Consider the following 15197-nt stretch of genomic DNA (forward strand, 5'->3'; position numbering starts at 1 on the left):
AGTAGAAATTCAACTTCAGGTTTCTCGTGCCTCCAAATGTAGGACCCTTCACAGCCCTCACCAACCTGAAGGTTCTGTCACTTCAGAAAACCGGGCTGTCTTCTGCCTCCTATTGAAATGGAAATGCACGGATAACTAACACCTTTAACTGGTTTTGGGTTAAGTGATTTGTAAAGCTCTGTACTTTTTGAGTTATAGTGCAAAGTTTTATTCTCATTTGTTGCCATAAAGGAGTAAGAAGCAACTATTTGTCAATTAGAGAGGGCATTGTGGGAAAGAGACCCTAAGAACTTTTTTTTTTTTTTTTTGAGACAGGGTCTCACTCTGTTGCCCAGGCTGGAGTGCAGTGGTGCAATCATAGCTCATTGCAGCCTCAAACTCCTGGCCTCAAATGATCCTTCCACCCCAGCCTTTCAAAGTACTGGGATTATAGATGTGAGCCACTGTGCCTGGCAACTACCTGATTTTTAATTTTTATTTATTTATTTTTTCAGACAGGGTCTTGCTCTGTCATCCAGGCTGGAGTGCAATGGCATGATCACGGCTCACTGCAGCCTCAAGCTCCTGGGCTCAAGCAATCCTCCCAGCTCAGCCTCCTGAGTAGCTGGGACTACAGGCACATGCCACCACGCCTGGCTAATTTTTTAATTTTTTGTAGAGATAGGGTTTCACCATGTTGCCCAGGCTGGTCTTGAACTCCTGAGTTCAGGTGGTCCGCTCATCCCAGTCCCCCAAAGTGCTGTGATTACAGAGGTGAGCCACTGGCCAGGAACTTTTTTGCGGGGGCAAGGAGGGGATGGTGGTCCAGACCATAGAGTAGTTGGAGGTTTATTCATTCAGAAGATAATTGACCCCAGCAGCAGCTGCGAAGATATAAGCTTTATTTTTGTAAATTTCTGGATAAACCATTTGAAAGTTGCAGGTATTGGAACTCTTTACCCCTTCATACTTCTGCATGTATCCCTTAAGTATTGGGATGGTTTTTACGTAACAACAATACTATTATCACACCTAAGAAAGTTGATAATACTTCTTAATACTATCTTTTTTTTTTTTTTTTGAGACAGAGCCTTGCTCTTGTTGCCCAGGCTGGAGTGCAGTGACTTGATCTCAGCTCACTGCAACCTCTGCCTCCTGGGTTCAAGCCATTCTCTTGCCTCAGCTTCCCAAGTAGCTGGGATTACAGGTGCCTGCCACCAGGCCTGGCTAATTTTTTGTATTTTTAGTAGAGATGGGGTTTTGCCACGTTGGCCAGGCTGGTCTCGAACTCCTGACCTCAGGTGATCCACCCACTTCAGCCTCCCAAAGTGCTGGGATTACAGGCGTGAGCCACCACACCCGGCCCCTTTTTTTCTTTTTCTTTTTTTTTTTTTAAATTGAGATGGAGTTTCACTTTTGTCGCCCAGGCTGGAGTGCAGTGGCGCGATCTCAGCTCACTGCAACCTCCACCTCCTGGCTTCAAATGATTCTCCTGCCTCAGCCTCCCAAGTAGCTGGGATTACAGGCATGTGCCACCACGCCTGGCTAATTGTTTTTATTTTTAGTAGATACGAGGTTTCACCATGTTGGCCAGGCTGGTCTCGAACTCCTAACCTCAGATGATCTGCCCGCCTCAGCCTCCCAAAGGGCTAGGATTATAGACGTGAGCCACCTCAATATTATCTATCATTCACTTCCTATTCAAATTTCTCCAATTATAAGAAGATAGATTTTGTTTGTTTTATATAATGTTTTAAAATCTCTCTTAATTCCTAAGAGACTAGTCCAGGGCTTGAAGTCTTCATGTCAGGGGGAATGTTAAGGTGTAGTCTGTTCCGGGAAGCGCAGGCTTCAACTTTCCTTTATCTAGAGCTACCTTTAGCTGTACTTGTAATCTTTACATAGGTTATCAGTCTGTTCTTCTGCATTAAGATTTGGAATAAAGGCAAGGACAAAATAACTTTTTCTTTTCTTTTTTTTTGAGATGGAGTCTCGTTCTGTCACCAGGCTGGAGTGCAGTGGTGCAATCCCGCCTCCCGGGTTCAAGGGATTCTCCCGCCTCAGCCTCCCGAGTAGCTGGGACTGTAGGCGCGTGCCACCATGCCCGGCTAATTTTTGTATTTTTAGTAGAGATGGGGTTTCCCCATGTTGGCCAGGATGGTCTTGATCACTTGACCTCGTAATCCACCCACCTCCCAAAAGTGCTGGGATTACAGGCATGAGCCACCATGCCTGGCCCTCCAAAATAACTTTTTCTTACTCCCTTTTTGTTTTTATTCTTTCCTCTGCCACTTCTGCTTCGCACTTCTGTGAAATGCCTTCCTCCTCTTTGCACAATGCAGTGATGATAGAAAGATTTCAGCAAGGTTAACAGGGTCTTTTTTTGTTTTTTTGGCGTGTGTTTTTTTTTTGAGACAGGGTCTCACTCTGTCACCCAGGTTGGAGTGGAGGGGTGTGATCATAGCTCACTACAACCTTGAACTCCTGGGCTGAAACAGTCCTTCTGCCTCTGCCTCCTAAGTAGCTCAGCATACAGGAATGCACCACGATGCCCAGCTAATGATTGATTGATTGATTGTAGAGATGAAGTCTTGCTTTGTTGCCCAGGCTAGTTTTGAACTGGCCTTTCGTCAAGGGATCCTCCCACTTTAGCCTCCCAAAGTGCTAGGATTACAGGCATGAGCCACTGCCCTCAGCCAAACACGGTCTTTTAAATAATCTTTTAACAATTTAAAATGATTATATACCCATACCAGTGGAGAAAAAATACAGCTTCATTCGAGACATATTTATAGCAGGGCACGGTGGCTCATGCCTGTAATCCCAGCACTTTAGGGCGGCTGAGGCAGGTGGATCACGAGGTCAGGAGATCGAGATCATCCTGGCTAACACAGTGAAACCCGGTCTCTACTAAAAATACAAAAAAAAAAAAAAAAAATTAGCCAGGCATGGTGGCAGGTACCTGTAGTCGCAGCTACTCAGGAGGCTGAGGCAGGAGAATGGCCTGAACCTGGGAGGCAGAGTTTGCAGTGAGCCAAGATCGCGCCACTGCACTCCATCCTGGGTGACAAAGCAAGCCTCCATCTCAAAAAAAAAAAAAGACACGTTTATATGCACGGCCTTCTCTGAGAGTAACTGTCAACTCCTGTTATTTCCTTTGGGTTACCAAGAATTGTGCAGGTTTTGGGCACCTATCTGACTAGCTTAGAGCCTTCTGGGGAAAATACTTCACTGGAAACATGATCTGCCTTCATTCACACCAGTTCCAGTACCTTTCTACACATGGATGGTGTAGCTCCTTTATAGGTAGATTGGGATTGTTCTGAGATTGCTTTATATTCTTTGTCACAGTGAATTTAGTACCTAAATTAAAGCCTTCTCTCCTTCTTTTTGTTAACAAAATTACTTGTAACCATATCGTTATGGTTCTAAAATTTGTTCTAAAATTTTGGAGATAAGTTTAGATATGACCATATTGATTAATATTAAAAGTTGACATTTGGTTGTATGTTTCTCCACTGACTCCCATATAACCCAGTTCGTCCTGGAAGATAGTGTTTTTTTTTAATGTTTTGGCTACTTATTTACATTATTTATTTTTAACATATTAGTACATTATTTTTTATTATCGTTTGTTTTGTTTTGTTTTGTTTTGTTTTGAGGCGGAGTCTCACTCTGTCGCCCAGGCTGGAGTGCAGTGGTGAGATTTCAGCTCACTGCAACCTCCACCTCCCAGGATCAAGCGATTCTCCTGCCTCAGCCTCCCAAGTAGCTGGGATTATACCACCACACCTGGCTAATTTTTGTATTTTTAGTAGAGACAGAGTTTTACCATGTTGGCCAGGCTGGTCTTGAACTCTCGGCCTCAGGTGATCTGCCCGCCCTCAGCCCCCCAAAGTGCTGGTATTGCAGGCTTGAGCCACCAGGCCTTGCCACATTTTGAATTTAAGCAGCCATAAACTGGTCTTAACATACTATAGGAGGTTTCAGTGCCCAGTTATTTTATTTGTTTTTTTATTTATTTATTTTTTTGAGACAGAGTCTCCTCTCTGTCACCCAGGCTGGAGTGCAGTGGCGCAATCTCGGCTCACTGCAAGCTCCGTCTCCCAGGTTCAAACCATTCTCCTGCCCCAGCCTCCCGAGTAGCTGGGACTACAGGTGCCCACCACCACGCCCGTCTAATTTTTTGTATTTGTAGTAGAGACAGGGTTTCACCGTGTTAGCCAGGATGGTCTCAATCTCCTGACCTCGTGATCCGCCCGCCTCGGCCTCCCAAAGTGCTGGGATTACAGCTGGGATTACAGGTGTGAGCCACCACGCCCAGCCTCAGTGCCCAGTTATTTTAGATGATATAGATTAGAAAGATGTTTAATGGCTCATTTGTGGATGTTTTTGGTTTAAAATAATTTTATTTTTTATTTTTATTTTTATTTTGTTCCCCAGCCTGGTCTTGAACTCCTGGCCTCAAATCATTGTCCTGCTTCTGCCTCTGGAAGTGCTGGGATTATAGGCGCCAGCCATCATGCCTGGCTCTCATTTGTTCATTGAAGGGGTCGGATTAGATAACATTTCTACCAATTTTAAAATTATATAAATTGGATAAAGAAGGACTCCAAAGCAATATAGAAAAAGTATGAATTACTAAATGAAAAGCAAGCTATTACAACTTTGTAAAGTACACGAGTAACTGGTATTAGATGATATATGAAGAGCTGCGCGCGGTGGCTCATGCCTGTAATCCCAGCACTTTGGGAGGCCGAGGTGAGTGGATCACCCGAGGTTGGGAGTTCAAGACCAGCCTGACCAACATGGAGAAACCCCGTCTCTACTAAAAATACAAAATTAGCTGGGTGTGGTGGCGCATGCCTATAATTCCAGCTACTTGGGAGGCTGAGGCTGGAGAATCACGTGAACCCAGAAGGCGGAGGTTGTGGTGAGCCAAGATTGTGCCATTGCGCTCCAGCCTGGGCAAGAAGAGTGAAACTCTATCTCAAAAAAAAAAAAAAAAAAAGATATATGAAGAAATGAAAATGGCAGTGTTGGGATTGTGAACAAATTTTGTTTTTTTCAAAAAATCCTTTGGGAAACTTAGTAATTCTTTTTTTTTTTTTGAAATGGAGTCTTGTTCTGTCACCAGTCTGGAGCGCAGTGACGTGATCTCCGCTCACTGCAACCTTCGTCTCCCTGGTTCAAGTGATTCTCCTGCCTCAGCTTCCCAAGTAGCTGGGACTAGAGGCACACGCCACCACACCCAGCAGATTTTTGTATTTTTAGTAGAGACGAGGTTTCGCCATGTTGGCCAGGATGGTCTCGATCTCTCTTCCTCGGCATCCGCCCGCCTTGGCCTCCCAAAGTGCTGAGATTACAGGCGTGAGCCACTGCGCCCAGCCTGAAACTTAGTAATTCTTTAACTGACTTATTTTTGTTAAACTAAAGGGAACTTTAGTACAAGAGTAGCCTTTGAGGCCTGAGGCCAGAACTGGGATAGACTGGTCAAGTTCTTAAAGAAAACGGTTGTAACTGGCAAAGTCAGGAGGGAAATGGAGAGTAATTAGTGCAGCAGTAATACTTGTGCCTTCAGGCTCAGGATGTAAGCATGATGCTGATAATAGCTAATCTGGAGTGCTTGCCATGTGCCAGGCACTTTGCCAAGCATTTTCCTTTCATTGACTGGTGAGTTCGCTCTACAATCCCATTCACTTACCTCTCTCTGGTAAGCCGTGGTGCTAGGAATGGAATCAGAATCTGTCTGCCTAACCCTCACAAGTGTGTACACTTTACAGTGAGCCATTTATACCTGTCTGGCTGGCAAAACAGTCCACAACTGTCTCCTTAGTGGCTGGATCCCTGCTGGCTCTGCCCCGATGGAAATGCTTTTGCCTTCTCTGCTCAGTGATCACTTTAGAGCACTAGGACAGAACAGAGCCCAGCTTCGAGGGCGAAACCTGATGCTGAAGAATTCACAGCCACACATAGTGTGTCCTCTTATCCCAGCTCTGGGCCACTCACTACCTGCTTGTCCCTGTTCACTTTGTCCCATTGTTCCCAACACTACAAGTACATTTTTGTTTCATGAGCTGAGGGAGGAGGACACCTTATCTGAATGACTTTGGCCACCCCTTTAAACCTCTGAAGGTACAGCCTCGGACAAAGTCCACACTTGTCACACCCTTTTTGGCTGTTGTCTTTTCTCCTCTGTTTGTTTCCCCTCTCTTACTTCCAATCTATCAGGAGACTAAACTATTTCCCAGAAAGGCCTTTTTGAGTTTTTAGTATTATTATGTACCTGCCATTATTGCCTCATTTTAATTGTCAACTTGTATCTTGAGTTTATGGACTAAATCCAAAATGAGGAACAAAATAGCTTTCTGGTACATGTCATCTGATGATAGCATGACCATTTTACGAGTTTGCCTAATTTGCTTCCTTGGAGCCAGTTCCCTTCCCGGGAACTCAGTGAAGCTCATGCCATCACAGAAAAGAGGTTGATCTTTATGTTTTCCAAGGGAAAAGATAAAGCCTTTAATGCTTGGTGTAGGAGTAAACCAGAGTTTTAAAATAGAATCTGTTTGATGTACCCCAATCAAACATTGTACACCCAACACCTACCTAGCCGTACACATCACCTACCTAGCCGTACACCTACCTAGCAGTACAGCCTGAAATAGCAAACTGATCATGGATATTTTTTCAATCAAAACATGCATTTTTAGCTGGAACTGTGGCTCATGCCTGTAATCCCAGCTACTTGGGAGACTGAGGCACGAGAATCGCTTGAACCCAGGAGGTGGAGGTTACAGTGAGCTGAGATTGTACCACTGCACTCCAGCCTGGGCGACAAAGTTGAGACTCTGTCCCCCAAAAATAAAATAAAATAAAATTTAAAAAATAAGCAAAATAGGCCGGGCATGGTGGCTCATGCCTGTAATCCCAGCACTTTGGGAGGCTGAGGCAGGTGGATCACCTGAGGTCAGGAGTTCAAGACCATCCTGGTCAACATGGCAAAACCCTGTCTCTACTAAAAATACAAAATTAGCTGGGCATGGTGGTGGGCGCCTGTAATCCCAGCTACTTGAGAGGCTGAGGCAGGAGAATCGCTTGAACACGAGAGGCGGAGGTTGCAGTGAGCCAAGATTGTGCCATTGCACTCCAGCCTGGGCAACGAGAGTGAAACCCCATCTCAGAAAAAAAGAAAAAAGTAAAAAAATAAATACAGTAAAAACATACATTTTCTTAGCCTCTAAGTCAGGGCATTGAAACTTCAAAGTTTCACAGCTTCCTTTTAAACTAAATTTGGGCTGGGCATGGTGGCTCACACCTATAATCCCAGCAGTTTGGGAGGCTGAGGCGAGTGGATCACCTGAGGTCAGGAGTTCAAGACCAGCCTAGCCAACATGGCGAAACCCCGTCTCTACTAAAAATACAAAAAATTAGCTGGGTGTGGTGGCGGAAGCCTGTAATCCCAGCTACTCGGGAGGCTGAGGCAGGAGAGTTGCTTGAACCCGGGAGGCAGAGGTGGCAGTGAGTGAGATCGTGCCACTGCACTCCAGCCTGGGTGACAAGAGCAAAACTTTGTCTCAGTAAAATAGGATGGGATAGGATAGGACAGGACAGGACAGGACAAAATTTGCCTTTGTTTTGTTAAATCTTAACCATCTAATATTCATCACAGTCTTAATTAAGCCTAGACTTCATTCCTGGGATTGAATTTTGATTGCCCTTGGTTTAGTTTATTCTCTAACTCCTTTCATTCTTTAGCTTTTAAACTTTCTGCTTTAACATTCTAGAGATAAGAGTTTCGACATCCCAGTCCTACTGAATTTTGAAGCATTTGACAGCGAGGGGTGGGTTCAGTGTGAATGAGGGCTACTTCCCCCGAGCTGGGACTAATTTTGTGCTCTTTAGTTTCCCACAGTCAAATCACTCGCCTCTACAGCCGGTTCACCAGCCTGGACAAAGGAGAGAATGGGACTCTCAGGTAGGCAGTGTTTTTCTTTATTTTCCTCACAGAAACTAGAAACCCTCTGGCAGTGTCTGAATAGCTGCCTTTATCCCTAGGGTAGACATGATAGACATCCAGCATGCAGATAGCAAGGACCATTTCTCTACTGGTCTTTGAGCATCATTGATCCACAAGAGAATTAAATCAGCAGAACAGGCTGGGCGCGGTGGCTCACGCCTTAATCCCAGCACTTTGGGAGGTCAAGGCGGGTGGATCATGAGGCCAGGAGGTCGAGACCAGCCTGACCAACATGGTGAAACCCCGTCTCTACTAAAAATACAAAAATTAGCTCAGTGTGGTGGTGGGCGCCTGTAATCCCAGCTACTCAGGAGGCTGAGGTAGGAGAATTGCTTGAACCCGGGAGGCAGAGGTCGCAGTGAGCGAAGATCACGCCACTGCACTCCAGCCTCGGCAACAGAGCAAGACTCCATCTAAAAAAAAAAAAAAAAAACAGCGGAACTATGACAATTAAATGCATTAACAGATGTGTGTTGCTTTATTCCAACTCCCCTTAATTTAGGTGGCCATTGTTCCGATTCTAGGAATGTGTTTTTAAGATTTCAGCTCTCTCTGCTTACATTTTCCCATAATCCTTTCCCAAACATTGGCTTTTAGGAAGTTGACCCATAGCAATCCCAGGTGGTCTAGGTTGTTTTGTCTTCTCTTATTTACCAACCCATAACCCTGAGGTACATCACTTTATGTATATTAATGTTGGACAAAATGTTCAGTATGTTAGTCTGGAGCAGTGGTTCTCATCTGAGGGCCATTTTGCCACCTGGGGCAAAATGTCTGGAAACATTTTTAATTGCCATGACTGGAGAATGCTACTAGTGCCTAGTGGGTTGTGGCCAGAGATGCTGCTAAACATCCTACAGTGCACAGGACAGCCCCCATGACAAATAATTATTCTGGTCTAGATGTCGGTAGTGCCAAAATTGAAAAACTCTGGTCTGGGTAAGTATATGATATCAGAGTGATATAATGCTATATTGTTTTATGTTTGTAATTGTCTTACCATAATCAAATGAAATATTCTTTACCATTATCTCCCACACTAACTCTCAGTAGCAACCTTTCTTATGCTGTGGTTCTTCATCTTTGATTGGCATGTAATGAAGCTGTTGCCCTTCCTTTTGGCTGGCATGAAGGAGCTTAGGACTTCTTTAGAAAGTTTCTAGCACAGGTGTTGGATGTAGCATAAAGGGGGAAGGAATACAGTTGCTAAGCCTTTGGACGTAATCATCACCCCAAATGGAAACCCCATACTCATTAAGCATGGGGTTAAGCATACCTATTAAGCATACGTATTTCCCCCTTCTCTCATCCCCTGGCAACCATAAATCTACCTTCTTTTTCTCTCTGGACAATTCATATAAATGGAATTATATGGCCTTCTCATAACTGACTTCTTCTGGCTGGACACGGTGGCTGATGCCTGTAATTCTAGCACTTTGGGAGGCCAAGGCGGGCGGATCACCTGAGGTCAGGAGTTCGAGACCAGGCTGGCCAACATGGGGAAACCCTGTCTCTATTACAAATACAAAAATTAGCCTGGCGTGGTGGTGGGCGCCTGTAATCCAAGCTACTCAGGAGGCTGAGGCAGGAGAATTGCTTGAACTTGGGAGGTGGAGGTTGCAGTGAGCCCAGATTGTGCTGCTGTATTCCAGCCTGGGCGACAGAGAGAGACTTTGTCTCAAACAAACAAACAAACTGACTTCTTCTACTTAACATGATGTTTTTAAGGTTCGTCCATGATGTAGCATATACCAGTACTTCATTCCTTTTTATGGCTGAATAAATAGTCCGTCGTATGGATATGCCACATTTGTGTATCCATTCAGCAGTTAGTAAACATTTGAGTTTACACCTTTTGAGTATTGCAAATAGTGTTGCTTTAAACATTTTTGGGTGCACATATGTTTTAATTTCTCTTGGACATATACCTAGGAGTGGAATTGTGGGTCATATGAGTTGTCTTTTCACTCTCTTTGTAGTGTTCTTTAAAGCACAAAAGTTTTTAATTTTGATGAAGTCCAGTTTCTTTAATATTTCTTTCAGTGCTTGTGCTTTTGGTATCATATATAAGAAACCATTGCCAAATCCAGTGTCCCAAAGACTTATCCTATATCTTCTTGTAAGGGCTTTATGGTTTTAGTTCTTATATTAAGGTCTTTTGATTTATTTTGAGTTGGTTTTGTATATGGTGTCAGAGAAGAGTCCAACATCATTTTTCTTTGCATGTGGATATCCAGTTGTACCAGCACCATTCGTTGAAGACACTATTAAAACTATGTGAATTTACACTTGAAAAATAACTAGACTAGAAATCCCTATTTGTAATTTTAGCTCCAATACTTAAAAATTCCTTTGAGTTTATACTTGCCTCATAAATTCAGACTTAACCACCCAGTAAAGACTTAAAATTTATATTCTGAGTTCTTTTCTTCTTTGTAGAAAGTGGGTGGTTTCTAAATGTGTGTGTTTTTATCATGTTTGCTGTGTGCTGGAAAATAATCGAAAAGTTTTTTTTTAAATGAGCTGTTTCTTTTTTTTTTAAGATGGAGTTTCGCTCTTGTTGGCCAGGCTGGAGTGCAATGGTGTGATCTCGGCTCACTGCAACCTCCGCCTCCCGGGTTCAAATGATTCTCCTGCCTCAGCTTCCTGAGTAGCTAGGATTATAGGCGCATGACACCACGCCCTGCTAATTTCTGTATTTTTAGTAGAAACGGGGTTTCACCATCTTGGCCAGGCTGGTCTCAAACTCCTGACCTCGTGATCCACCTGCCTTGGCCTCCCAAAGTGCTGGGATTAAAGGTGCGAGCCACCGTGCCTGGCCAAAATTAGCTTTTTTTTTTTTTTTTTTTTTTGAGAGAGAGTCTCGCTCTGTAGCCCATGGTCTCGATCTCCTGACCTCGTGATGCACCTGCCTGGCTAACGCAGTGAAACCCCGTCTCTATTAAAAATACAAAAAATTAGCCGGGCGTGGTGGCAGGCGCCTGTAGTCCCAGCTACTCGAGAGGCTGAGGTAGGAGAATCACTTGAACCTGGGAGGCGAGATCACGCTACTGCACTCCAGCCTGGGAGACACAGCTAGACTCCATCTCAAAAAATTTAAAAAAAGCCCGGGTGTGGTGGCTCACACCTGTAATCCCAGCACTTTGGGAGGCTGAGATGGGCGGATCACAAGGTCAGGAGGTCGAGACCATGGGCTACAGAGCGAGACTCCGTCTCAAAAAAAAAAAAAAAATGTTGAAAACTTTCCAGGCATCAGTGTAGCCTGCTCCTTAAAATCTAAGTAAGGGCCAAGCGCAGTGGCTTACACCTGGCTGTAATCCAGCACTTTGGGAGGCCAAGGCAGGTGGATCACTTGAGGCCGGGAGTTTGAAATCAGCCTGGCCGACATGGTGAAACACCATCTTTACGAAAAATACAAAAATTAGCTGGGTGTGGTGGCGCATGCCTGTAATTCCAGGTACTTGGGAGGTTGAGGCAGGAAAATTGCTTGAACCCAGGAGGCGGAGGTTGTAGTGAACCAAGATTGCAGCACTGCCCTGCACCCTGGGCAACACAGTGAGATCCTGTCTTTAAAAAAAAAAAAAAATTCTGGCCGGTTGTGGTGGCTCACTCTTGTAATCCCAGCACTTTGGGAGGCCGAGATGGGTGGATCAGCTGAGGTCAGGAGTTCGAGACCAGGCTGGCCAACATGGTGAAACCCCGTCTCTACTAAAAATACAAAAATTAACCAGGTGTGGTGGCGCACGCCTGTAATCCCAGCTACTTGGGAGGCTGAGGCAGGAGAATCGCTTGAACCCGGGAGGTGGAGGTTGCAGTGAGCCGAGATCGTGCCACTGCACTCCAGCCTGGGCAGCAGAGCAAGACTCCATCTTAAAATAAATAAATAAATAGGGCCGGGCGCGGTGGTTCACGCCTGTAATCCCAGCACTTTGGGAGGCCGAGGCAGGCAGATCATGGGGTCAAGAGAAGACCAACCTGGCTAACACAGTGAAACCCCGTCTCTACTAAAAATACAAAAAATTAGCTGGGAGTGGTGGTGGGTACCTGTAGTCCCAGCTATTCAGGAGGCTGAGGCAGGAGAATAGTGTGAACCCGGGAGGCGGAGCTTGCAGTGAGCCGAGATCACACCACCACACTCCAGCCTGGGCGACAGAGCAAGACTCTGTCTCAAATAAAAAAATAAAAAAATAAAATAAATAAATAAATAAGTATCTAAGTAAGATTTGCTCAATCTGTAAGTTACCATTTCACAGCCTGTGGAAAACCAGCAGACTAGCTCACTCATTTGGTAGGTATTTACTGACTATCTATGATGTGCCAGACACTGTTCTCCATGCTGGCAATATTTTTTTTTTTTTGTAAGAGACAGGGTCGCACTCTGTCTCCTAGGCTGGAGTGTAATGGCACCATCACAGCTCACTGCAACCTCAACCTCCTGGGCTCAGACAGTTCTCCCACCTCAGCTGCCCAAGTAGCTAGGACTACAGGCATGCATCACTATGCCTGGCTAATTTTTTTTTCTTTTTACTTTTAGCAAAAAAGCAAAAAAGCACACATTATGTGGTACAATGGAATAGTTTCTTCTAGGTATTCAAGTTAGCTTGGTGCTTCTCCTGTTATTTTTATTTTATTTTCAGTTTTTGTGGAGACACAGTCTCACCTTGTTGCCCATGCTGGTCTCAAACTCCTGGGCTCCATCAGTCCTCCCGCCATGGCCTCCCAAAGTACTGGGATTATAGGCATAAGCCACTGTACCTGGCCTGAAAGCTCTAGGTCTTAAACCTGTTCTTTGATCTCTATCATGGTGTGGATTGAAATATAAGAAAGGTTGGGCGAGGAGACTCATGCCTGTAATCCCAGCACTTTGGGAGGCTGAGGTGAGGGGATTCCTTGAGGCCAGGAGTCCCAAGACCAGCCTGAGCAACATAATGAAACCCCGTCTCTACAAAAAATAAAAATAAATGAGAGAAGCACCAAGCTACCTTGAATACCTAGAAGAAATTAGCCAATCGTACCACATAATGTGCCACATAGTAAACGAGTAATACATTTTATGTAAATCGTTTTGTCAGACCCACCCACTACTGGGATTTCACTCTGGCTGTGCCTCCTGACAATTATCTTCTTAGCCTGTGGCCATCTGATTAAATTGTCTTCCCCTTCTCTCAACCCTCTCCTCTTCTACCCCCTCTAGCCTTAGAAATGAGTTGGCCTAACTGGGAACTCTTCTCTAGTAGAGTGATCCAGTTCTCTCCATTCTTTGTTGCCAAACTCAGCTTAAGGCCTGTCTTGATGTTTCCAGGACCCATCAGAGTGCTCATCCGAATACAAGTGGCTTCCAATCTTTTGTTACCTGGAACAGCTTCCACCTTCTTTTTTTGGTTTTTGTTTTTGAGACAGGGTCTGACTCTATTGCCCAGGCTGGATTGCAGTGGCACCATCACGGCTCACTGTAGCCTCCCACCTCAGCCTCCTGAGTAGCTGGGACTACAGGCACATGTCACTCTGCCTGGCTAACTTTTGTATTTTTTGTAGAGAGGAGGTCTCGCCATGTTCCCCATGACTGGTCTCGAACTCCTGAACTCAAACCATCCGCCTGCCTCAGTCTCCCAAAGTGCTGGGACTACAGATGTGTGCCACCATGCCCGGTCTTCACCTTCTTTTTTTTTTGAGGTGGAGTCTCGCTCTGTCGTCCAGGCTGGAGTGCAGTGGCGCGATCTCGGCTCACTGCAACCTCCGTCTCCCGGGTTCATGCCATTCTCATGCCTCAGCCAACCGAGTCGCTGGGACTACAGGTGCCCGCCACCACACCCAGCTAATTTTTTGTATTTTTAGTAGAGACGGGGTTTCACTGTGTTAGCCAGGATGGTCTTGATCTCCTGACCTTGTGATCCACCTGCCCTGGCCTCCCAAAGTGCTGAGATTACAGGCGTAAGCCACTGCGCCCGGCCTCGCCTTCACCTTAAGAAGGCAGTTGTAGTTATTAGGAGAAAGATTTTCCCTTCAACAATTTTTTTTTTTTTTTTTTTTTTACTTTCCTCTTCCAAGGTGCTCCATGTCTGGGCCTGAAGCCAAATTCTACAGAGTGAGAGGCTACAGTGTACAGTCTGGGGCATTCTGCATTCCTTTGTAGTGATCAGCTCCAGTGGAACATAAGGCAGAACTGTGAAAGGCTTTGGTTAGAATGGAGCTTCTTCAGAGTGCTTTCAGAGACTCACTCCGAAGTATGCTTTATAGAACAGTCATTCCTTGGTCTATCAATAGGTGTTATGTTAAAAAAAAAAAAAAAAAAGCAAAAAGTTATTGACTAAAATTTGTGAAAACCTTGGTCAACAAGGTTAAATAGGCTACCTAATTACTAGATTTCACCACATCTTTAATTTACTTGGGTGAATTGGGAACATTCAAGGGAGAAGTGTTTGCCAAATTGATTTGCAATTTCCCTGTCTGCCTTTTTACATGGACCATCTCTTCAGATTGATATTTCACGGAATATAAATATACACTGTAACCTTATAAACCTTACTTTCTTCAGATGCCATTATTTTGGGTAAGATATTTCTACCATTGCCATAGAAATTGTTTTTTCTAAAAAGGCAGCTTAGGCCAGGCGCAGTGGCTCATGCCTGTAATCCCAGCACTTTGGGAGGCCGAGGCAGGAGAATCGCTTGAACCCGGGAGGCGGAGGTTGCAGTGAGCCAAGATCGTGCCATTGCACTCCAGCCTGGGCAGTAAGAGTGAAATTCCATCTCAAAAATAAATAAATAAATAATAAATAAATAAATAAATAAATAATAAAGAGGAGGAGAAAAAATAATTTTTAAAATAGGAACAAAATCCAGGTGAGGTTTCTTACCAAAAAAAAAAAAAAAGGAACAGAAGCAAACTTCCCAGCTAAAGGGCCCATTTTTAGTCTAAGAAGGTTCACCTAATGCTGAACAATGAATAATAAAGAATACTTCACAATAAGATATATGTAGATGAAATTTCAGAATATCAAGAGGAGATATTTAAGACTTTCTTTCTTTCTTTTTTTTTTTTTTTTTTGAGACAGAGTCTCGCTCTGTCACCAGGCTGGAGTGCAGAGGCACAATCTCGGCTCACTGCAGCCAAGTTCACCGCTTCCGGGTTCAAGTGATTCTCCTGCCTCAGCCTCCAGAGTAGCTGCAATTATAGGCGTGCACTACCACGCCCAGTG

General features: G+C 44.5%; 1 protein-coding gene across 1 annotated transcript in view; it reads left to right on the plus strand.

Moving 5' to 3' along the window:
• Nucleotides 1-15197, plus strand: part of CHP1 (calcineurin like EF-hand protein 1) — a 50634-nt gene that overhangs the window by 4634 nt on the left and 30803 nt on the right. The window contains exon 2 of the mRNA XM_003826608.6: nucleotides 7885-7957. Coding sequence (XP_003826656.1) covers nucleotides 7885-7957 — 73 coding nt within the window. The remainder of the gene's footprint in view (nucleotides 1-7884; nucleotides 7958-15197) is intronic.

Source organism: Pan paniscus, chromosome 16 (genome assembly GCF_029289425.2).
Source record: "Pan paniscus chromosome 16, NHGRI_mPanPan1-v2.0_pri, whole genome shotgun sequence".
NCBI lineage: Eukaryota > Metazoa > Chordata > Mammalia > Primates > Hominidae > Pan > Pan paniscus.